At 52.4% G+C, this 23,809-nt stretch overlaps 1 protein-coding gene and 1 pseudogene across 3 annotated transcripts; one reads left to right on the top strand and one right to left on the bottom strand.

Annotated features, from left to right (window-relative positions):
• Positions 1-741: 741 nt before the first annotated feature.
• Positions 742-22,032, bottom strand: FAAH (fatty acid amide hydrolase). Of its 3 annotated transcripts, XM_030326323.1 has the most exons (16): positions 21,884-22,032; positions 19,943-20,153; positions 11,461-11,574; positions 8,939-9,073; positions 8,575-8,708; positions 8,283-8,489; positions 7,991-8,031; positions 7,644-7,768; positions 6,664-6,789; positions 6,024-6,121; positions 4,448-4,547; positions 3,633-3,673; positions 2,816-2,855; positions 2,233-2,341; positions 1,521-1,666; positions 742-1,145 (listed from the first exon to the last, which is right to left on the bottom strand). In XM_030326323.1, the coding sequence occupies exons 2-16, from the start codon at positions 20,135-20,137 to the stop codon at positions 1,017-1,019; spliced, it is 1,740 nt and encodes a 579-aa protein (XP_030182183.1). In that variant the 5' UTR covers positions 20,138-20,153; positions 21,884-22,032; the 3' UTR covers positions 742-1,016. The 3 variants fall into 3 exon arrangements, with proteins under 3 accessions (XP_030182183.1, XP_030182182.1, XP_030182185.1); XM_030326322.2 differs by lacking the exon at positions 21,884-22,032 and having other exon boundaries at positions 19,943-20,446; XM_030326325.2 differs by lacking the exons at positions 11,461-11,574; positions 21,884-22,032 and having other exon boundaries at positions 19,943-20,447.
• Positions 14,626-15,453, top strand: LOC116738258 (annotated as a pseudogene).
• Positions 22,033-23,809: the final 1,777 nt, after the last annotated feature.

Below are 23,809 nucleotides of genomic sequence, written 5' to 3'. Positions count from 1 at the left end.
TATCTCTGCTGCCTCTCCTGTACCCATTAAATACCTCCATCTACCAAACTCATCGTGGTCTTTTGGGTGTGTGGCTCCTTATCCCTCGGATGTCCTCATCCCCATCTCAGCTTCTGGAAACCTTCTACACTCAATACATGTCCTCCTCCTTCAGGAAGCCTTCCTAGAACAATCCAGTCCTTGGCCAGCCCTGTGAGTGCTACCAGATCGCCTTGTCTCATGCTCTCTTCTCGAGGCCTATGGGCCCCCTCCCCACAAGAGAGCCAGCTCAGGGCCAGCCCTCTAGACTCCCTGCTGCCCTATGCCCAGCCCTTTGCTGGCCGCCAAGGACAAAGATACAGCATTAGGGTCCCTCCTGTCAAGGAGAACCAGTGTACTAAGGGAAGCAAACCCACCCACAGATGCTCACCACAGAGGACAGACTGGGAAGAAACAGTCCACCTAGTCCAGGGCTCAGAGGAAGGAGGGAAGGCCTTCTTGGGAAAGAGGGATCTGAGCTGGGCCTCGAAGGATTTAATGGTAGAGGAGCAGAAAGGGCATCCTTGGAGAGGGAAGGAGCAAAGGAAAGAAGAAGAGAAGGGCAATGCTTAGCAAAGTAGGGCTTTGTCTAAGTGAGGGGACAGGGGGATGGGTGAGGTGAGAAGCCTGTGTCACTCCTGTGGGGGATGGGAACCATGAGATTGCCGAGGCTGGAGTAGGGCTCAACCCCCAATGCCCTGACAATGATGGCCAGAGAGCATACAGACTAGAAACATTTCTTGACTGTTAGTGGGCTTTTGCCCATGTCACACCCACTGCCTGCCATGTGGTGGGTATGTCAGGGCAGAGGGAGGGATCAGAAGGGGGGGCAAGGTCCAGACTCAGGGCGTCTGTGCTTCTTGTAGAAGATCAGGGGAGGGGTACATGGAAGCCTCTGGCCCAGGCTGAACATTTCCTCACAGGGTGGCAGCTGTGCCCAGACTAGGCTGGGCACAGATCGAGTGGATCTCAGGTCCCCAGAGCCCAGTGGGTGGCAGTCAGGATGGCTGCTTTTCAGGGGTCATCAGTCGCTCCACCTCCCGCATGAACCGCAGACACAACTCTTCTTGCCAGGGCAGAGCCACACACTGCACGGCCACGGGCAGCCCCATGCTCTTCTTCACGGCCTGTGAGGGACACAGGTATCAGGATGGGAGGTAGAGGAGGCAAGACCCCACGAGGGACCAGAAAGCACCCCAGCTGGAGAGGAGGGGCAGCATGGCAGGGCCAGGCTGCTGTCCTTCAGGGTCTCGCATGAAGAAAGGTGAGCGAGGGGGTGCCTGGCTGGCTCAGTCAGTAGAGTATGTGACTCTTGATCCTGGGGTCATGAGTTCGAGCCCCAGATTGGATGTAGAGCTTACTTAAAAAAGAAAAGGAAAAAAAATGCAGGCAAGGACTACATGCACTTATGCTGCTTCCTTCACAGCAGCCAGCATTGGGGTACGGGTGGGAGTCCAGGGGAAGGGGTACCCTGGGGGCCAAGCCAGGCCCTGTGGCCTCACCTTCTGTAGCACCTTGTCCCAGATATCTCCAAAGTAGCCCCTGTAATGTTCCATCTGAGCCTCGTCCTCAGCGGTCACTGTGGTGACAGGCACCACCCCCGCTGGGAAGTCCAGGCAGTTGTAGAGCAGAGTGTAGCTGACAGCCGCTGAAACACAACACAAGCGGTTACAGCAGGCCAGGCAACCTTCAATGCCAACTGTCTTCTCTGTACCCCAGCCTTTCATCCTGGGAAATGGCACCCTGCCTCCACAGACAGAGAGGGGCTCTCTCCCAGGGCCACAGAGATTCAGGTGAGTGACAAAGCTCAGGAATCCAGATTCAAGGTAGGCTGGAGAGCCTGCTGGGGCTTGCCCTGTGCCCTTGCCCATGAAGCTTCCCCACCTGGAATGTTGTTCCTATTTTCTTGGCTTATCTAAATCCCACCTGGACTTTAAACGCCACCTCCCCAAACCATAGACTCTGTAACTCAAGATCTCCAACTTCAGTAGTGCTGTGAACAGGGAGCTCATTCCCACCCAGGACATCCCACATGACTCCCATCTCTCCAGCGAGACTGTGAGCTCCCCAAGGGCAGGGCCCTCCCCAAGGGGTGTAGCCCTCCCCCAAGCCTCCTCTTCTACTTCCCAGCAGCCTTCTGGGCACTGGGCTGAACTTCCAGAGGAGGAAAGGCAGGTGGGAGTGTCAGGGGTGTGGTGGGGCAGCAGGCCTCACCTGTGGCCCTGCCGGGAGCATTCAGGTTCAGAGCAGGGCCCAGCATGGGGGTGAGCAACACATCCAGGTCCAGTGCTCTCCACTGGGCAATCACAGAGTTGCGGTACACCTGGGGAGGATGCCAGCAGGAGCCCTCGGACCCAGCCCATCACAGGGACTCTCTAATGAAGGGACTGTGGCCAGGGTGGCTCAGGCCCCAGCACCTGCCCCTGGATCTGGACTAAGCCTGGAAGGGATGGAGGTCCTTGGGGCACACAGGCATGGCCACTCTCAGGCAGCATCAGTTGCTCCACCTCCCACACGAATCATAAACATCATTTTTCCTGCCAGGGTGGGGCCACGTAGTGCCAGACAGCACCAGTGGGGGCAAAGAGGCAGCCAGGACAGGAGCTGACTGACCCAGCCCCTAAGGATGAGCACCTAGGCAAGTGAGGTCACAGACCAGTCCAGGGAGCAAAAGGGGGAATGACAGGCTACTCCAGGGGACCAGAGGGACCAGTGGCCAAGAGAGCCCACTGGTAGGTGTTGTGTCCAACTCCACCCCATCCCCCACCCTACTCCACTCTAGAGGCTCTGACCTCACCTCAATCTCGTACTGCAGTTCCCAGAGCTTTCCAGCCGACCTAGGCAGAGGGAACGAGGTCACTGGCCATGGGGATTTGCAACATCAGACTCCTACTCCTAACACCCCCCCCCCCCCCGCCCAGATCTCAATCCTCCATGGGCGCTTCTCAACTATGGGAGCTCTGAGACAGATGCAATACAAGGGAGAATTTCAAATCCTTAAGTTCATGTCCTGCTGAGAAAATCAGGCCCCAAGAGGGACTTAGGCTATGCCACTTAGTGACTTCACAGCACAGCCAGGACCACATCAGGCCTGATTCCCAACTACCCTTAGTACACAAGAGAGGCCAGAGCTGCCAAAGGTCCTAAATGCCTGGCAATGAGAGAAGGGGCAAGTCCAGAGGATGTCAGGGCCTAAAAATAAGGCCACTTATGCCCTTTTCCCACCCGAGCCACTAAGGGGCAGGCAGGACCCAGTGAAGCTCAGTTTATGTCAGACCTCCAAGAGCAGCGTCTCTCACAGGTTCCCAAGTAGCCCCCTCTCCCCTGTGCCTCTACATGCTTCCTTTCCTGGTCCTTTCTACCCATGCATAGCCAGGTCTTCTCCTCTCCAACCCATCCTTCCCATGATCCCTTTCAGGCTCCTCCTCTCTAGCCAGACCTGGACCCTGAGAAGGCAAACTTCAAGGTCCCATCTGAAAGCCACAGAGGTTGCCACCCTGGCTGGGCCACTTCCACCTCAGAAGCTACTTCCCTCATCTCTTCCTGTCAGAAACCACTTAACCCCAGGTCAGGGGAAGAGGGGGGTGGGATCTAGGCACAGGAAATGTCCTTACCGGGACTTCATACTGCCAAGAAAGGCTGCTATCCTTGGGAACTGCCAAAGGACAACCACAGTGTTAGTGACTCAGCTTTGGGCTGAGTGCAGCCAAGCCACCTGTGCCTCTTTTCCCTCTGTCCCTTCCCCCAGGTCCCAGGTCAGCACCTCTTTTATTTATTTATTTTTTCAATATATGAAATTTATTGTCAAATTGGTTTCCATACAACACACAGTGCTCATCCCAAAAGGTGCCCTCCTCAATACCCATCACCCACCCTCCCCTCCCTCCCACCCCCCATCAACCCTCAGTTTGTTCTCAGTTTTTAACAGTCTCTTATGCTTTGGCTCTCTCCCACTCTAACCTCTTTTTTTTTTTTCCTTCCCCTCCCCCATGGGTTTCTGTTAAGTTTCTTAGGATCCACATAAGAGTGAAACCATATGGTATCTGTCTTTCTCTGTATGGCTTATTTCACTTAGCATCACACTCTCCAGTTCCATCCACGTTGCTACAAAAGGCCATATTTCATTCTTTCTCATTGCCACGTAGTATTCCATTGTGTATATAAACCACAATTTCTTTATCCATTCATCAGTTGATGGACATTTAGGCTCTTTCCATAATTTGGCTATTGTTGAGAGTGGTCAGCACCTCTTTTAGCACACGGGCTGGCTGAAGATTGCAGGGCATGGGGTGAGGAGAGGAGTATGGGTGGGGGTTGGAGAGAAGAGGAGGCCATGCTCACCCAAACCAAGAGAGGCTAAGGCAAGAGGGGAAGAGCCCCAGAGGCCCCCTGCCAGCCCACCCCAACCCTCCACTCCTTGTGCCCTCACCAGAGGCTTTAGCAGGAAAGCCAGCAGTCCTTTCAAACACCTGGGTATCTTCAGAACTGAGATCAGGTCTCCCAAGCAGGGGTCCACGAAATCACCTTTGCTGGAAGACAAAGGGTCCAGTTCAGCATTTCCTCCCCAGGCCTCCCTCCTGGCTTGGGTCCAGTCCAGCACTCCCTACTCAGTGTCATCTCTTCAGTGACACCCTCTAGACTCCCTCTTCAACAGACTCTGGTAACCACTGGTCTCCAACCCCTTCACCTGCCTCCTTTTATTTATTTTTTAAAAGATTTTTCTTTCTTTTTTTTTTCTTTAATCTCTACACCCAACATGGGGCTCAGAACCACAACCCTGAGATCACACAACCCCAAGATGCTCTACAGACTGAGCCAGCCAGACACCCTTATCTGCCTCCTTTTAAACACATGACTTGTTTCTGCTGATCGCTGGGATGCCTGGACTCCACTCCACACTGGAGTTCCCCAAGGCAGGACTCTGTGTCTCCCTCCCTGGCAAACTCAGCTTAAAGCAATAAGGACTCAATGAGGGCAATCGCTCCCTGGCCAGGGCTAGGCACTGAGAGTATCCCCTGTAAATGCTGATGCCAGCCTAGAGGTACAAGCGGAGCCGCCATGACTCTTGTTTCTGAGGCTGTCTCTAGCTCTAGAGTTCAGGGAAAGGTCTCAGGAGGCTGATCCTAAGGGTTCATTCCCAGGGCAAGAGTGAGGGGCAGCCCCTTCTGCTGAAGCCTGGACCATACACAGCTATGAGAGGAAGTCCAGTCAGCCCAGGCATATGACCAGGAGGCACCTTCACAGATCTATCTTCCACTCCTATCAACCCTTAAGGACCAAAGGCTTCTCTAAACATGAGCTCTTTAAAGTCCCTTAAGGTAGTGGGGTGCCTGGGTGTCTCAGTCGGTTAAGCGTCCGACTTCAGCTCAGGTCATGATCTCATGGTCCATGAGTTCGAGCCCCAAGTCGGGCTCTGTGCTAACAGCCCAGAGCCTGGAGCCTGCTTAGGATTCTGTGTCTCCCTCTCTCTCTGACCCTCCCCCATTTATGCTCTGTCTCTGTTTCAAAAATAAATAAAAAATAAAAAATAAAGTCCCTTAAAGTAGGCCTGGCCCAACCCACCCACTCCTACTCTACAGAAGAGAAAACTACTGAAAAGGCAGACTTGGCTCAAGTCAGATGAGCCTGGAGTCACAGCATGATGTCTAGATGTCTCCCTTCCTGCTTCATCCTGCCCTTGTCTCCCAATCTTCCCCAAATAGACAAGCAACTCCCCTGCCCACCTCCTACCTCCCAATGAGCTCCCATCAATTAAGCTCTGCTCAATCCAGCCTCCCCTTGAGCTGGTACCTTTCTAAAGTCTCCCTGGCAAAGGATCTCCAGGCTCAGTCTGCACAATTAGAGGGGCAGAGAGGTCCCTTCCCAGAATGCTCAGAGCTTCTTTGTGTTCAGCTGAGGCCTGTCCCCATCTTCTGCCAGATTGGCCCACACTGGGAGTAACAGAACCCATTGCTCTCTCTGGGTCTAATGTCCCCACCCCAGACCCCAAAGTCCACATCACTCACAAGTTCTGTAGGAAGCTGTGGCCACCATCACTGAACAGCCCACCTGTTGAGAGGATCTCCAGAGCATGGGGTATATTGCTTGGCAGGAAGGGGATCAGCTGCAAGATTAAGGAGTATAAGGCCCCCACACCTAAAAACCCTTGACTCCCACAACCCCCATGCTTCCCAGGCGGCCCTGAGGATGGACTGGACCAATCCTGCCTGCATGGTAGCACCCCCTGGAGCCACAAAGGCAGCCTTACTGACCCATGAAAACTCCCTTAAAATGCATTACCATGAGAGAAGTCAAGCCAAGCCATACATGAACTAACTTGTCTCAGATAAGCAGAGTAAAGCCCATTGGCTCACCACCCTGGGATGGTGGGAATCTCTGGACAGTTGTGCACCATTGTTTGTAGTTGATGAGAGCCTCCCATGTAGCACTCACACATCCCCAGCACAGGGCTGAGTTCATCACCAATCACTTAACCTAATTAATATGATCAGCCCTCTATCTATGGTCCCGCAGGAACACAGTTCCCATCCCAACCACAGAATAATCAGGGTGAGAGGATGCCAGGGACAGGCAGCAGCCATGGGTACCAGGAAGGTTTCCCGAAGGAGGGGCCACAACAGGACTTCCAGGTTCCCACAGCCATACCGTGTGGCCAGCAGCCTCCAGGCTCTGCTTCGTCTCCAGCAGGGCCCGCTTCATGGCCGGGGTTGGTGTGGTATAGTTGTCGGTCTCATAATACCCCACACGCAGGGGCTGAGAGCTTGTGTAGACCTGGGGGCAAACACAGGAGTCAGAATCAGGTCAAGAGAGGGCAGCCCAAAGTAGGGCTCCCAGGGATCTTTGAAGCTACTCAGCCCCAAACACAGCTGAGAAGCTGCAGCCTGGATCCCTGGAAAATGACTGTCTGAGAGGCCAGCCCTTTCTGCCTCTGACCCTTTCACAAAACACCTTCACAATGACTCTGCAGGAGGGGCCCAGCAAGGATGAGGGTTCCCACTGGTCATATGATGAAACTGAGGCTTCAGGTTTTGATAGGAAGACGGGCAAACAGGCCCAGTACATACTGACAACACTAGGTCCAGAACCCAGGCATCCTGAGCCAAGGCCCTCCACTGCCTGTTTCAAGAATGCAAGTCCTGGCTCCCATGATAATTTGTTCCAGACCTCATAAAAGGGACCTCACCTCCTCCTTTCCTCCCTTTCAGAAAGGGGTTCATGAACCACTGGGTTGTTGGAATATCTTCTGCCAAGGAGCGGGAACTCACCCCACCAAGTCCAGATATTCTACCAAGAATACCAAGTTCTCCCTCAAGTTGTTCTCTGAGATGCGTCTCCTGTTTCTCAATGACTGCAGAAGAGGCTGGGGCCATAAGGGGGGGCCTTTCCTCAGCAGAGGCCCCACCCCACCAGGCCAGTTTGGAAGCCTCAGGGTCTCCACATGCAGGCAAGAGCTCCATCTGGTGGCTGACTGCAGAGAAGCAGCTGACCCTGGCTGCAGACCCTTGAGGGTGGGTTTCAGGAAACAGAACCTCCAAGCCCTATCCACAATGCCAAGGGGCTGCTCTCTGGGCTCAGGAGCACCAGTGATAACCAAATTCAACCCCATGCCCCCCTACCCTGCTCACCTCCTCCTTGAAGGGCAGGGGGGGCACGGCAGCATCCAAGCGGAACATGTCCTCACACAGTAGCGCTCGCAGGCACAGTGCCAGGCTTTCCACATCCCGAGCCATGGGGCCGACTGACATTGGCACTGTGGGGCAGGGAGGGGAAGGAAAAAGATCACCCTACCCTAATGGGCTCTGAGGCACAAGCAAGGGCTGGGACATGGCCTAGGAGTGTGAGCAGAGACATGGAAGTAGGAACTCCCACCTAGACCAACCTGGCAGCCAAACACTGCCCCCAGGAGATGCAGGGTAGAACTGGATCAGGAGACCCCCCTCCACCAGGGCACTGAGGGAACCCCAGACCTCACCTGCTACCTGTCCATAGACACAGCCCTTCAGGCCACTTTTGCTGGATAAGAAACACAAAATGTTGGAAACAGGAAATGGTCACCCACTGCCCAACCTCAAACCCATACAGCAGCTTAGAACTCTCACCACTTTAGAAAGTAGGAACCAACACCAATGGTGCTGTGACATTCCCTCCCAGGAAAACCCCAGAGTGAGGGAATCCCTGCCTGGGGCCTAGAGAGGTTGAGAGCTAGGCCAAGATCATAGAGCAAGAGATCCAGGAGCTCCCTCCACCCACCACCCACACCATACCTGATGCGGTTTCCCGTGGGCTTGAGGCCACAGATGCCACAGAAGGAGGAGGGAAAGCGGATACTGCCTCCGATGTCAGTACCTAAGCCCAGGGGGGAGCCTCCACCTGCAATGAGGGCCCCTTCACCCCCAGAGGAGCCACCTGGGCTCTTAGAGGACTTCAGTGGGTTCAAGGTCTGGCCAAAGAGGGGATTACTGCAGTCATAGCTGGGGGAAGCAAGAAAGGGTCAGCTCAGGTCACACTGGTGCCAATGCCCCTGCCCCCACCCGGCACCCAATCCAACCATCCAACCTGAACATGGACTGAGGGATGTTGGTGTGCACGAAGGGCACAGCGCCCTGTAGCTTCAGCACCTGCACCACCACACTGTCACACTCTGCAGGCATGCTCTCGTTCAGGCTCAAGCCCAGTGTTGAGTCCTGGCCCTAGAGGGAGGGATAGGTGCCAAGAGGTGTACAGCTGATGGATCAAGGGCCCTTCAGCAGAGGGTCCACTCTTACCGCCACCTCACAGGCCAAGGCAGAGCACACCCATGGTCCCTCTCAAGGCCTCTGGACCTGATACTTCCTCTGAGGGCCCAGCGTAACCCAGGATGCAGAGCTGGCTGGCAGGGGCAGGGGTGGGGGTTGAAGCCTCATGTGAGGCAAGGGCATACCTTGTAGCTGAAGCACTCCTTGAGGCTCACAGGGACTCCATAGAGCAGGCCCCGCTTTGGGGCCTGGGACAGCTGAGTCTCACAGTCTGCCAGGTAGGTGGTCACACAGTTGGTCTGTTTGTTTACTTCCCAGGCCTGGAAGAGGGAGAAATGGACACAAGGCAAAGTGAGATTGGCCTTTAAAAAAAAAAAAAAAAAAAAAAACTGTGGTAGAATATACATAACATGAAATTGGCCTTTTAAAGTATACCCAGGGAAAAATCAGCAACATGGCCCGGAGCCAGGAGGGCAGAGAATAACTTAGGGCCCACCATCCATCTCACTGGGGACCTCTAGTCCCAACCTCACCCTGGCAGTCTCTGGCCTCAACCCAAAGACAGAGAGAGTAACTCCAGGGCCAGGGCACAAACAAGGCATGCAAAGGAGCAAGACACTGGCCTCAGATGCTCCCCAGAGGGGATGAGCTGGGAGGAAGATGACCTCTGGCCGCTCCACCTCCTCCCCTAAGCTATATCTCTGCCTGTGAAGCAGTCAGGAGGAACCAGATAGGGGCAGATCCCCATCTCAGCCCACACCGGGAGTCAGCACAGAGCAGGACTAGAGCCAGGTTCCAGCCTCCCAGAGGCCAGCATGCTCTCTCCTGCCCCAGGCCTGGCCCACACCTGCCCCAGCTAACCCTCCCCTTTCCCAGAAACTCTTGAATCTGATAATGAAGTCACACAGAGGAGTGACTGACTAATACCAATCACTTAAAGGGATGGAAGCCTGCCTAAAAGGAACAATGCACTAACAGTGGCCATCTGCCATGGGGTCTTTCCATAGCCCTCAAACCACATTCCACAAGGCCCTAGGGGAGGGATAGACCAGGGCAAAATGATACACAGCTTTCAGTAAATACTCCTGTCCCTGTGAAACATCTGAGGAAAATGGGTGTGGGTCCCATTGCCACAACTTAGCACATGAAATCGGTCTCCAGGCTACCCAAGGCAGGCAGGGAAGAGGCCAATCTGTGACGAGAATGCTCACTTGTGGGTGATTACGAAGGGCAGCAACTTTTCAGGGGCATTGACAGAGGAGACGCAGCACAGTCTGTCAAGACTGCCTGTGTCCTCCCGGCACAGCCAGTGCGGGGGTCTGCATACAGTCCTCTCTCCCCATACAGCCAATCTCCCTCACTCTCTGCTGCAGTCACTCACACCACTGTCACACACCCATCAGTCACCCGGCATGCATGTCCACCTGCCTAGTGGTCATACCCACTGTCACACACTCTGTTTCAAGAAATTACACACAAGTCAACTCACAAAGCACAATTCTTTTTCTTTCATTTCATTTCAAACACATTCCTTGAACACTTACTGTACGAAAGCCAGTAAGTATTCAGCACCAAGTACAAAGACAAATGAGACAAGCTCTGCCCACAAGGAACCACAGGGGAAAATGAAGGATAAGACAAGCTCTAGGACGCCATGAGAAAATGTGTTAGAATGTTAGAAAGAGAGGCACCCGGGTGGCTCAGTCGGTTAAGTATCCAACTCTTGATTTCAGCTCAGGTCATGATCTCACAGTCATGGGATCAAACCCCACATCAAGCTCCATGCTGAGCATGGAGCCTGCTTGGGATTCTCTCTCCCTCTCTCTCTGCCCCTCTTCCCTACTACTACTCCTACTACTACTTCTTCTTCTTCTTCTTCTCCTCCTCCTCCTCCTCCTCCTTTCTCTCTCTCTCAAAATAAATAAATAAACATTTAAAAAAAGAAAAGAAAGAAAGACCACTGAAGAGGGAACCCTAACTCAGGCTGGGGAGGGTCAGGAGAGGCTCCCTGGAAGACAGCCTCTTTCTCTGAGCCCTGAAGGTTCAGCCAGCAGTGCCTGTTGCCCCAAGAGGGGCAAAGAAGAGGGAGAAGAGAAGAGGGAGAAGAGGCTTCCAGGTAAAGGGAATCCCACAGTGCAAAGTGTGGCAGGCTCTGGGTGCCAGGGAACTGTAGGCAGCTGAGCTATTGATGCCCACACTCCGGAAGGCCTTGACCAGACAGGATGCCAGAGACTGAAGAGGAGCAGAAGAGCAGAATCTAAAGAACTGGAGACCTGAGAGGGAATCTGGCCAGGAGGCTGGGGCCCCACCATGGAGGGAGATGGTGGTGGCAGACCAGGGTGCCGGGGGACGGGAGAATGGGGACAAGGGGATGGGCCAGAGAGAGCTATAGAAAGAGAACAGACCACACTTGGTGACGGATAGGGTGGAGGCGGGAGCGAGAGGGAAGTCTGGGCTGAAAGCCAGGCTTTTAGCTAAGACAAGATGCTCAGTGTTGCCCTCTCACCAACACACACACAAAGTCAGCCTGCCTCTCCCTCTCTCTCAATCTCTCTCTCTCTCTCTCTTCTTCTCATGCACAAAGCTCCTGGCAGCCCCTGGCACTGAGGCCCCACCCTGGTCCCGAGAGAGTAACTCCAGGCCAGGTTTCCCCCCAGCCTTTGCAGAGAGAGGGAGGATCCAGGCAATCCCCAGCCTGGGGCCTTACCTTTCCTACGTAGGTGAAGAGTGCAGCCTCCGGGGACAGCTCCCCTCGGTGTAACTTCTGCACCAGCTGAGTCAGGGGCAGGGCCAGCAGTGCCTCTGAGTCCAGGTCGGGGTTCTGGGGAGACACCTCAGATAAGTACCCCCTTACCCCACAGGCCTCAAGTGCCTACAGCTGACACTTGTGGCCCATGCCCCTAAGTCCCCACACCTGCCAAAGCAGATGCTGTCACATGCCAATCCACGACAGATATGCCCACCTGCAGCTCTGAGACCAGAAACTGTGGCCCAGCCTAGGCAGGCACTTGTCACCTATGGAAAGGACAGATATACCTCTTCTAGGAGGTTATCAGACGGGGTGCCCTGGGAGAGGCCATGCCCAGTATGATTATTAAACCATTATGAACTACCACCACTGACAGCTGCCAACTGCACCATGCTGCTGCTCTCTGTTCTGACTAAATCTTGCTACCATTCCCATTGCACAGATAAAGAAACTGAGGCACCGGAGCGCCTAAGTGTCTCAGTCAGTATAAGCGTCTGTCTCTTGGTTTCGGCTCAGGTCATGATCTCATGGTTTTGTGAGTTCCATGAGTTCCAGGCCTGTGTCAGGCTCCATGCTGGCAGGGCGGAGCCTACTTGGGATTCTCTGTGTCCCTCCCTCTCTGTCCCTCCCTCACTCTGTCTCTGTCTCTCCCAAAATAAATAATAAATAAACTTAAAAAAAAAGGGGGGGGAGGAAGGAAGGAAGGAAGGAAGGAAGGAAGGAAGGAAGGAAGGAAGGAAGGAATTAAGGCACCAAGTGGCTAAGTGCATCACCTAGGACCATACAGGTAAACTATAGTTCTCCGTCCACTCAGCATAGGCTGTCCACTGGCTGTCCACCTGCACCTAACCACTCAATCCCTGGCGAGGGAGATGAGAAAAAGAAGACACTATCCTGGGTGGTTGGGGCTGTAGCTAGAGGCTCACAACTAAAAGAGAGGAGTTTTTCATTCATTCCAGATACATATTACCAAGCACCATACTAGGCCTGGGGATCCAACAGTGAACAAAAAAGGCACGTCCATGCTTTGGGAAGCAAGCATGTAATTAATAAGTAAACAAGAATTTGAGATAGTAAGAAATAACTTGAAGAAAATAAAACCTGGTGTGGTGAGTGGGTGGCACACAGGTAGGTAGAGGGTGGTCAAAGAGCTCTCTGAAGGAGGAGGGACATTTGATTGCACACCTGACTGCCAGACCTTGAAGGCTCCCAGTCTCTGGGGTCAGCCTTTGCCTGAAAACCCAGCTTGCTCCCTCCTCAAAGGTATTGAGGCAATTAGTAAACACGGTCAGAGAGAGGGTCTCTGAATCACAGCCACCACTTTCCACCCCCACTCTCCTCTGCTCTTGCCAAGGTCACCAGGGACCTCCTGGTGACAAATCCAAGAGATACTCCACTCTGATATTTGCTCCATGTCTCACTGAGGTATTCAAAGCTATTGAGACCACATACCAGCTCTCTTCAATTGCCTCCTGGGCATGGAGATACTACCCTCCCTGGTTTTACTCCCATTTCTCTGCTACTTCTGTCATCCATTTATTCAGTTAGTCAACAAACATGTTCTGAGTACCTACTATGTGCCAGGGACTATGTTAAGGGCTATGAATTTAGACGTAACCAAGACAGACAAGTCCCTGCTTTCAGAGCCTACATTCGAGAAAACAAACAAGTTAACAAATAATGGACAGATCATGGGAAGTATGAGAACACAAGAACAGCTGCTGTGATGGAAATAAGAGACGACTGACTCAGATGGGATGGTCAGGCCTCTCTGAGGAGGTGACATTTCTTTGTGTGATTTGAAGGATGAGAAGGAGCCAGATGTGGGAAGAGACACATTCTTCTGGGTACCTCTTCTTCCCTCCCTGATGCTGGGAGAAGTGAATCCTTCTCGTGGCTTCCACTCCAGGTTCTCCACCTAACCCACGGCCTCCTGACCCTCCACCCAGCCTGACCCAACTGAGCTCTGGTGCTCAGGGGCTATTCCCATTGCCGCCCACCCTTGTGTCCTTCTCCCTGAGCTCGCTGCTCCCCCACTTTCCACCGTCTCCTGTTCCACGTACCCTTGTGCAGGGAAGGGCTGAGTCCATCCAGGTGTTAGAGTGCAAGAACAGGCCAGGGCCCTTCCCTCCCCCTCTCCCCCGCATCCAGATCCAATTAGTCATCCTGTCCATCCTTTCTTTCCTGGATCACACAGGGCCACCTTAGCGGTTATCAAGCCCAAGCCATCTACCCGCCCTTCCTGCCAGGCCAGCCAGTGCAAAGCAGGACTGGCTGCTCCTTAAGGTCTCTGTCACACCACAAGCTCCAGAGGTATTCCAGGAAGTGCTTCCAGGCTGTGTTCCTGTCAGACTCCTCCACATCCTTCCATGAGATACCACCTACTCACACCCTCCACACACACCCACCACAGAGCCTTTGTACCCCGGAGTTAACAGCAGGAACACTCTACCCCCTTCTCTTTTTCTTGATTTATTTTTTATTAAAAAAAATTTTTTAACGTTTATTCATTTTTGAGAATCAGAGAGAGACACAGCATGAGCAGGGGAGGGGCAGAGAGAGAGGGAGACACAGAATCCGAAGCAGGCTCCAGGCTCTGAGCTGTCAGCACAGAGACCAATGAGGGGCTTGAACCCACAAAACGTGAGATCATGACCTGAGCTGAAGTCAGATGCTTAACTGACTGAGCCACCCAGGCACTGCTCTACCCACTTCTCTTAATTTGTTAAATAGATATAATACTCACTATAATACATTACATAATAATGTAAATATAATATATATAGTATATATACATAAATATAATGCATATATAAAATATATAATGTAATATATATATATATATATATATATATATATATATATATATAAAATACAGGGAGCCACAAAGCAGAAAAAAATAGCAGAAAGAAAGGCCACCTGACCCTGCCTTGGGGGATAGGGAAGGCTTTATTGAAGAGTGATACTCAGGTGAAAGGTAGAGTATAGTTGGCCTGGCAAAGAGGGGTAAGTGAGGACAAAGAATGCTCCAGACAGTAAGAACAGCATGTGCAAACTGCTGTGATCTCTCCCCACATACACTAGATAATCCCTGGTGATACATGTTTTAAAAACATATACAAAATGAAAGCACTGTCTCTCTTCCAGCCATCCAAGATACCAAAAGGAAAGAAGGCCAAGGGGAAGAAGGTGGCCCCAGCCCCTACTGTTCTGAAGAAGCAGGAGGCCGAGAAGGTGGTCAATCCCGTTTGAGAAAAAGCCCAAGAATTTTGGGATCAGACAGGACATCCAGTCCAAAAGGTACCTCGCCTGCTTTGTCAAATGGCCCCACTACATCCAGCTGTAGTGGCAAAAGACTACTCTACAAGCATCTAAAATTGCCCCCTGCAATTAACCAGTTCACCCAGGCCTTAGACTGCCAAACGGCTCCTCAGCTGCTCAAGCTGGCCCACAGGTACAGACCAGAGACAAAGCAAGAAAAGAAGCAGAGATTGTTGGTCCAGGCTGAGAAGAAAGCTGCCGGCAAAGGGGATGTCCCCACTAAGAGGCCGCCTGTCCTTCGAGCGGGGGTTCATGTGTCACCATCTTGGCAGAAAACAAGAAGGCTCAGCTGGTAGTGATGGCACATGATGTGGATCCCATTCAGCTGGTTGTCTTCCTGCCTGCCCTGTGTTGTAAGATGGGAGTTCCCCACTGCATCATCAAGGGGAAGGCCAGGTGGAGCATCTGGTCCACAGGAAGACCTGCACCACTGTCACCCTCACACAGGTTAACTTGGAAGACAGAGGAGCTCTGACTAAGCTGGTGGAAGCCATCGGGACCAATTACAATGACAGATATGATGAGATCCACTGCCACTTGGGAGGCAACGTCCTGGGTCCAGAGTCGGTGGCTCGCATTGACAAGCTAGAAAAGACAAAGGCTAAAGCACTGGCCACCAAACTGGGCTAAGTAGACGCAGTAGTTTTCTGTACATTTAAAAGTAACAAAAAGTTCTCTTTCAGCTAGAAAAAAAAATATATATATATATATATATATACACATACATACACAAAATGAAAATGAACATTCACCCTACCCCTGGGACCACCCTGCCCAGTCCCTCTCTGAAAAGGAAACCATAGTTAATGGTTTCTAATGAAAACTCACAGGGACAAAAAAGTTTATGAAAAGCTCACCATGTATGTAATTGTTTTCATATATTCTCTTTTTGTACAAAAGGACTATGCTATATACACAGTACTTACTACACCTTGCCTTTCTCGCTTGCTATTTTCAATAGCAAGATTGCTTTTTTTTTTTCTGATTACATAAGTGTGCTCATTATAGAAAAAAAAATGCCTAAGAGTATGGGGAAGAAAGTAAAAATTAGCTGAGAGCCCACCACACTAGGAGACTTGCCACTGAGAGTGTGGTCACCACCATTTCCCACCTTGCTACAAGGTGCCACAAAGTCCCTGTGAGCCTCAGCTTGAAGCTATCAGCAGGTTCTCTCCATTTTTAAAAAAATTAGCACAAATTTTAATTGTGTCCTATGTTCTTCCATGTTGACAGCTGATGACAGCACCGCTAACAGCTATTTTTAAATCTTCAACTAGTCATCAGGCAGCTGAGACATTTTTTCTTTCACAAGACACCAAAGAAAGTCTGCACCTCCAGGAGGCCAGTCTACAAACACAGGGGAAATTAAATTTGTACGGAGAATGCAGGGAAGTGTACAAATAAGTTGTAACTAAGCATTCGGCCACCTAGTAGCATATTCTTTCTCAAGGGAGGGATACTATAGCTATCATTGAATCACTGCCCCTCCTCCAGCTGTCTCTCCTTGAGTCCCCTACTGTCCTAATTTCAGCTGTTCTACATTATCCTCCATGTCTTTTTTAGTTTCCCTCATGGTTTTTATCACCTTTGTTCTATTTCAAGATATCTTTTCCATTTGGCCACACAGGCCACCGATAGTGGTCTCAACAAAAACTACATTCACCCTCAACTCATCTACTGAATCATTTTGTTTTAAAGTCAGGTTTCAAGCTGGGCTTGGAGAAGGCCAGGAGATGGAACCACACATCAGATCCAGTTGAAGGAAGTGGCATTTGTTAAGACCAGTGGAATTCTGGCAAAAGGGGTTGTAAGAGATTTGTTTTGGGGTAAGACCACAAGTGCAAAGGCACAGAGGCATGAGCAGGTGTTCTGGCTTATCTTTTCCAGCCATAAGATTCTATTGATGGTAGTTCTTCTATTCAGTCTAGAAAGGATATTGACACTCATTCAGGGGGCAGGGTGGGAAAAAAGTGGGCAAAGAGTCGTTACAGGTTAAGCCTCACGTGGTCAACAGAGAGTTACCAGAAACAGGCCTCACTCTCCAGTTGCTCTATAGTCGAGAGAAGTGAACCATTTTGTGATGATTCCGGAAGTGATTAGGATTCCCCCTCCTCCAGCAATGCCTGGGAACACTGGTGGTATCTAGGCTCCCAGCTAGCTTTGTCAGGAGTCTATCAGGCTGGAGCTGTACTACCTGCTGCTGTATTCCCCTGGGGCCTGCCCAGGGCCCTGCTTACCTCACTGCCCCTTACTATTCGGGGCAGGCCTGAAAAAGCCCCAGAAGAAAGGCTGCTTATACAGCCTCAAAACCCACATCCCCATCATCCAGAGACTCCAGAGCCAAGCAGAAAGGCACCTTAGGGGCAGGAGAGAGGAAGGAGCTCATCCCAAGGTTCCAAGGGATTGAGTTCAGCTAAACCACCTACTTCTTAACTGCCCCCAAGGCCTTTCAGAGTTACTGTTATCAAGACCCTTGCTGACCGCTCAAATGAGACTCCTGAGATACTTCTCCTTTTCTCCTCCACAGTCACTGGAAAATCCTAGTGTACATTTCGCTGTTTACCCACCTGGAAGAGCCAGGCTTTGGTATTCTGACACCAGGCTCTCTTGCCCCGGCGAGGGTATGTAAACAGCTTTTTGTATTTCAGGCCCATAACCTCTACCCTGGAAATTTTGGTTATTCTCTTTTTTTTTTTTTTTAATGTTTATTTATTTATTTCGAGAGACAGAGAACAAGCAGGGGAGGAGCATAGAGAGAAGGAGAGAATCCCAAGCAGGCTCCACACTATCAGCACAGAGGCCGATGCGGGGCTCAATCCCACAAACCAGGAGATCATGACCTGAGCTGAAATCAGGAGTCTGACCCTTAACTGACTGAGCCACCCATGTGCCCCTGGAAGATCTGGTTCTAAAAAAATAATGAAAGGCGGTTGCTCCAGAGGGGACCTGTATAGATGCTGGTGTTTGGAGCTGAGGTGAGGAAGACCTGCCCTTCTACCACGTTGCACCCCTGCCAGCAGGTGGGTGTCTTGTGACTGGGAGGGGAGTTCAGTAGGCAGGAACAGTGGGCGGACTGCTGAAGCTGCCCCTGCACAGTTCTTGCCAGCTGGCTGCAGTTCGGGCTATTGCTAAAGAACTCGGGCCTCAGGAGCAGCTGAGGGTCTCCAGGGTGAGCCGGGTGTCACTGCAAGGATCCCTGAGTGGGGCACCTTGGAATTCAGCCAGAGAAGGAGGACTTAGGCAGTGAAGTGAAGAACTTGTGCTCAGGTAGGGTCAGTGGCCAGTGTGGACTGAACATCTAAAAACTGACTGATAGGGGCGCCTGGGTGGCGCAGTCGGTTAGGCGTCCGACTTCAGCCAGGTCACGATCTCGCGGTCCGTGAGTTCGAGCCCCGCGTCGGGCTCTGGGCTGACGGCTCAGAGCCTGGAGCCTGTTTCCGATTCTGTGTCTCCCTCTCTCTCTGCCCCTCCCCCGTTCATGCTCTGTCTCTCTCTGTCCCAAAAATAAATAAACGTTGAAAAAAAAAAAATTTAAAAAAAAAAAAAAAACTGACTGATGGTGGGCTTTTCAGCAAGCTTGATGAATAGAGGCTGGAACCAGATACATATTTATTTCAACAAATAAATAAATATGATATATCCTGGCCCAGAAATGGTGTGGAGTAAATCCATACCGGCTAAAAGACACCGTGATCAAGGCTGCACCCTGGGCCTGGCATCCTAAGGCCTGGTCTCCCTACCTAATATCCCCTCCCTGCTCTCCTCCACTGGAATGAGGCTGGAGAGTACCACTGGGCGTGTAGGTTCTAGTTCCAGCTCTGCACCCAACTCTAAAATCACAGCATCTGCTAAAAGCAATTTTCTGTGACTCCCTCCCTGACTCCCACCTAGGCACATCCTCCTGACACCTGCTGTGTCCCCAGTCACCTGGAATGCTTTCCCACCTGCCAGATCTGAATCCTATCAAACACAAAGCCTCACAAACAATCGTGGCAAGTTTTTCCTCTCACAGTACATAAGAACTTCTCCCAGAATTTATCATTTTGACTTCTAACTGGGTCCAGCGTCTCAAACACCTTGAGCGAAAGCCTCGTCTTCTAGGCCCCTCCCCAGCATCTATGCACACACCGAGCTGAACCAGAATGAGAAAAGCTTGTTGACAGCTCACCCAGGGAAGTGCTGGAATTACACTTGCTTAAGGAAAAGGGCCTGTAAGGGGTTAGAGCAGGAGCTGGGGAGACGTCTATTCCAGCCCAGCCCTCTTTGCACTTGGGCAAGTCCTTTTCTGGCTCTCTCTTAGTATCATCACGCACAAATCAATGACTTTAAACTATAAGCTTTCCAGATTCCCTTGGCCATGACTCTGTGATTACAAAGTCTTAACCTGAGCATCATATTGGTTCTCATGCTTGCATTTTAGCTTTCTAAAAGTCTTGAGGGGCACCTGGGTGGCTCAGTCGGTTGGGCATCCGACTTGGGCTCAGTTTGTGAGTTCAAGCCCCGCTTGGGGCTCTGTGCTGACAGCTCAGAGCCTGGAGCCTGCTTCAGATTTGGTGTCTCCCCCTCTCTCTGCCCCTCCCATGTTCATGCTCTGTATCTCTGTCTCTCAATAATAAACATTTTTTAAAAAAATAAATAAATGGGGGGCGCCTGGGTGGCGCAGTCGGTTAAGCGTCCGACTTCAGCCAGGTCACGATCTCGCGGTCCGTGAGTTCGAGCCCCGCGTCGGGCTCTGGGCTGATGGCTCAGAGCCTGGAGCCTGTTTCTGATTCTGTGTCTCCCTCTCTCTCTGCCCCTCCCCCATTCATGCTCTGTCTCTCTCTGTCCCAAAAATAAATAAACGTTGAAAAAAAATAAATAAATGAAAGTCTTGAAATTCTTTGGCACCGAGCAAAGTTCCTCTCTCTTTGACCCAGTGTGGCGATGGCCTTTGGTCTCCCAGCCTCCCCTCGGCTCTACCTCAGAAAGAGTATGGAATGTATTAGGGCAAAGAGAGGTTCCGAACGTAAAACCTGCGCGGCCCTCCACCTGCCCCTCCGCGCGCCAGTGCGGCTGAAAATGCTGCTAAGGATACCCCACCCTGTGCCTCCCCACACACACCACGGACCCGAGCGGTCACCTGGAGGCGGAAGCGCTGCGCCGACTTATCCATGGTCTCCAGAGCCGCCCGCTGTTTGCGTCGTGCCCTGGCCCCCGCGTCCCGCGCCAGCCGACGACTTGACCAGCGCAGGGCCACGGCCGCTGCAACGAAGCAGCAGGCCAGGGCAGCCACGGAGGCGCCAGGGAGCTCGGTCCACAGATCGTCCAGCACCATGATCTCCCGCCGCCAACTGTGCGGAGAACGGCAGATGAGGGATCAGCACATTCGCATGCCGCCGCAAAACCCGGCCTGGATCGGCCTAGGATCCCGTGCCCCCTCTGCGGGAAAGGGGGTTGGAGGACGCGCGGCCGCTGGCCCACGGGGCAGCGCGCTGTTGCTTGGCAGCGGGCCGGAGGCGGATGGTGCGCAACCGTCAAGGTGAAGCCCGGCGACAGGTTTAGGGTCACTCCTCGCGTTCTCCCGCACCCGGCCAGGAAGGGCGCGAGGGGCAACCGTGTTCCGCGCGCGCCCTCGGTAAGCTTACGCCCAGCGCACCTCACAGCCCCAGCTTCCCGGAAGATGCGGCCGGCAAGAGCCCTCTGCCGGGGAAAAGTCGGCCAAGAGGACGAGAGCAGCGACCGATTGGACTCGAGGACCTGATTAACCCCCCCGCAAATAGTTCAGTCGCATCTTTCTTGGAGACCCTCCCAGGATGCTCACCTCTCCCACCCTCAGAGCTTCCAGGGGCACAGGAAGTTTCCCTGGGGAGCCCACCTGCCTCCCCCTCCCTTTCCCCAAATCAGGGACCACATGTGTCTCACTCAAGGCTCTTCATGGCCAGATCATTGATCACTTGTCCTTTTGCTCAGCCACCTCCCCTTCTCCAGTCATGGGCCCTCCTGGATTTTACGTCCAGAGAGCAGAAGCAACACCTGACCAGGAGTCTGGGGACCTGGCACTCTTCCAAAGAGGGGATGGGGTGGGGGGTTAGATACACAAACAAAATACTCCCATCCAGGCCTCTATCATAGGACTTTCTGTTTATGTGTTTTATGTCATTTGTCCTCCCAACAGACCTATGAGGAAGGCATTTTTATTAACCTTATTTTCTAGGTCAGGTAACTGAGGACAAGAGGGGTTAAATGACTTCTGTGGTCACACACATGGCTGAGTGGGGACTCAAACTCAGCTCTAATCTCAAACCATTGCTCTTAACCATCAAGCAGTACTACCATTACTGCCCCTGGAAGTGAAACTCTGTGGGATGTGGTGTGGGAAAGTGCTTTGTGGCTGGAAATGGCGCCTGCTGAAACACTCCGCTGTTACTACAGTTCTGTTTACTTCTCTGAACCTGTGCCTTAACCTGTAAAAGGGGGGTGGTTATTGTTATGCCCAGAATTCGTGATCCCCAAAGACCACCAGGGAGCCGAGTCCGATGCAAAAGCAAAAGAGCCTTTATTCGAGCTAGCTCGAGCTCAATCCCCTACCTGCACCGTCGCAGCGGTGAGATACCAGGGAGAGAGGGCGAGCTTCAAAAGCACAAAGGTTTTATAGGGGTCTAGGGGCAGCCGATTGGCTGGGGAAGGGGTGTGGCCTCAGCCGACTGGCTGGGGAAGGGGCGTGTTTTGATCAGGAAGTTTGAATGGGTGAGCAGGAGGTTACTCAAGGGGAGGAGGCGTGGTCTAGGTGAAGGACACAGAACAAGATGGAGTCGGCCGGCGTAGGCCCGCCCTTTCATTCCCCCCTTGTCATGTAGCTTACGGACCCAATCATGGGACCGGCTGCATTTATGGTGACAAGGGGAACAGAGTTTGGAGGTTTTACACTAAGTTCTGGGAAGCATGTGTCCCTGGAGTGGCTCTGGGAGGTCTGATTAAGTATTGTCCCCGAGCTGGTGTCTATGATCTGCCAGGTGATGTTTTGGGGGGCGTGGGGACTCCCAGCAGCATGAGCAATGACAAGCAGAGTTGACAGAGTTACCAATATTAGGTGGGTCGAATGCGCTGTAGCTTGAGCTTGAGCGGGTTGTGTTGGTCCCGACTGATGGCCCATCGCGTGACAAAGTCCTTCTGGATCGAGGAGGGGTCCGCTGGCCGAACGTGGGTGTGATGGACCCAGGTCGCGATGCCGTCTACTTTGAGAGCGGTGGGGGTTGTCAGCACCAGGATGTAGGGTCCCTTCCAGCGCGGCTCGAGGGTCTCTCGGTGGTGCCTCTTGACATAGACCCAGTCTCCTGGCCTGTACTGATGAGGTGTCGGGGTCGGGCCAGCCTCGTAGATGGCACAGAGGCGCGGCCAAATGTCCTCATGCGCCCTCTGGAGCCCTCTCAAGGAAAGAAAAAGTTCTTGATCTTTAAACTCAGCAATAAGTTCAGCTCGAAGGCTGGGAATAACAGGGGGTGGCCTGCCAAACATGATCTCGTAGGGAGTAAAACCCAGAGTGTAAGGAGTGTTTCTAACCCGGTAAAGGGCGTACGGTAGGAGAGTCACCCAGTCCCCACCAGTCTCCATGGTTAATTTGGTAAAGGTCTCTTTTAGGGTTCTATTCATTCTTTCTACCTGTCCTGAGCTCTGGGGCCTATAAGCACAATGTAATTTCCAGTTTGCCCCCACCGCCTTGGCTACTGCCTGTGTTACCTGCGAGATAAAAGCTGGTCCATTGTCTGATCCTACCATGGCAGGAAAACCATACCTGGGTAAGATGTCTTCTAGTAGCTTCTTAGCCACCGTCTGAGCCGTTTCATGCTTGGTTGGGTATGCCTCCACCCAGCCAGAGAAGGTGTCTGTAAATACTAAAAGATATTTATAACCATACTTTCCTGGTTTGACTTCAGTGAAGTCGACTTCCCATTGGGCTCCCGGTCTGGTGCCTCTGAGCCTGGTTCCTTTTTTATTTGATGTGGCTCTCGCGTTGGTGAGTTGGCAGGTCTTGCAGGCAGATACAACTTGCTCTATTTTGGTGTCCTGTTGGTGAATCTTGATTCCGGCATGTCGGATTAAGTCTTTTAATTTTCGGGCCCCCATGTGAGTAGACCGATGCATGTGCTCTAATATTGAGACTCCGAGCTGGTCTGGCAGCACGAGCTCCTTGTTAGGTGTATACCACCATCCCTTTATCTCCTGGGCCATGGGGAGTTTCTTGATCCGCTGTAACTCCTCCTGGGAGTACTTGGGCTGGGCTGGTAAAACTGAGTCTCCCGGGTCTGGTAGTTGTATGGTCATGGTGGGGACTGGAGTAAGGGCTACTGCCTTGGCTGCCTGGTCAGCCTTTCGATTACCTCTAGCTACTGGGTTATCAGCTTTTTGGTGCCCTTGGCAGTGGATAATGGCTAGCTTGGCAGGAAGCCATAAGGCCGTAAGCAGGTTAAGTATCTCCTGCTTATTTTTTATAGTCCGTCCTTCTGCCGTCAGTAACCCCCTCTCCTGATAAATTGCCCCATGAATATGAGCTGTGGCAAATGCATAACGGCTGTCTGTGTAGATGTTAAGCCATGTTCCAGCTCCCAGCATCAGCGCCTTGGTGAGGGCTATGAGCTCTGCTCGCTGGGCTGACGTTCTGGAGGGTAGAGCCTCCGCCCATACGGTGTCCGTTTCGGTGACCACCGCTGCACCCGCATACCTGTGTCCGTCTTGCACAAAGCTGCTGCCATCGGTGAACCAAGTAGCCTCGGCATCGGGGAGGGGCCGGTCGGTCAGGTCCGTCCGGAATCCATGTACTTGTTCCAGGATTCCCGCACAGTCATGTAGTGGAGCACCTAGGTCAGGGTCGGGCAGCAGGGTTGCAGGATTGAGGGCTGCACTGGGGTGGAACCGCACTCGTGGAGGGTTGAGTAGGAGGCTCTGGTAATGAGTCATACGTGTATTGCTCATCCATCTATCCGGAGGCTGTTTCAGGACTCCTTCAATG

Source organism: Lynx canadensis, chromosome C1 (assembly GCF_007474595.2).
Source record: "Lynx canadensis isolate LIC74 chromosome C1, mLynCan4.pri.v2, whole genome shotgun sequence".
NCBI lineage: Eukaryota > Metazoa > Chordata > Mammalia > Carnivora > Felidae > Lynx > Lynx canadensis.
This window is presented reverse-complemented; position numbering and strand designations above follow the sequence as displayed.

What these genes read in the sequence shown, in the direction of transcription:
- FAAH (XM_030326323.1), bottom strand. Translation starts at nt 20,137, where the DNA reads ATGGTGCTGGACGATCTGTGGACCGAGCTCCCTGGCGCCTCCGTGGCT. An exon ending in ATCCCTCAGTCCATGTTCAG is followed by an intron (nt 8,490 to 8,574) that starts GTTGGATGGTTG and finishes TGCTTCCCCCAG; the next exon opens with CTATGACTGCAGTAATCCCC. An exon ending in TGCTCCCGGCAGGGCCACAG is followed by an intron (nt 1,667 to 2,232) that starts GTGAGGCCTGCT and finishes GTTGTGTTTCAG; the next exon opens with CGGCTGTCAGCTACACTCTG.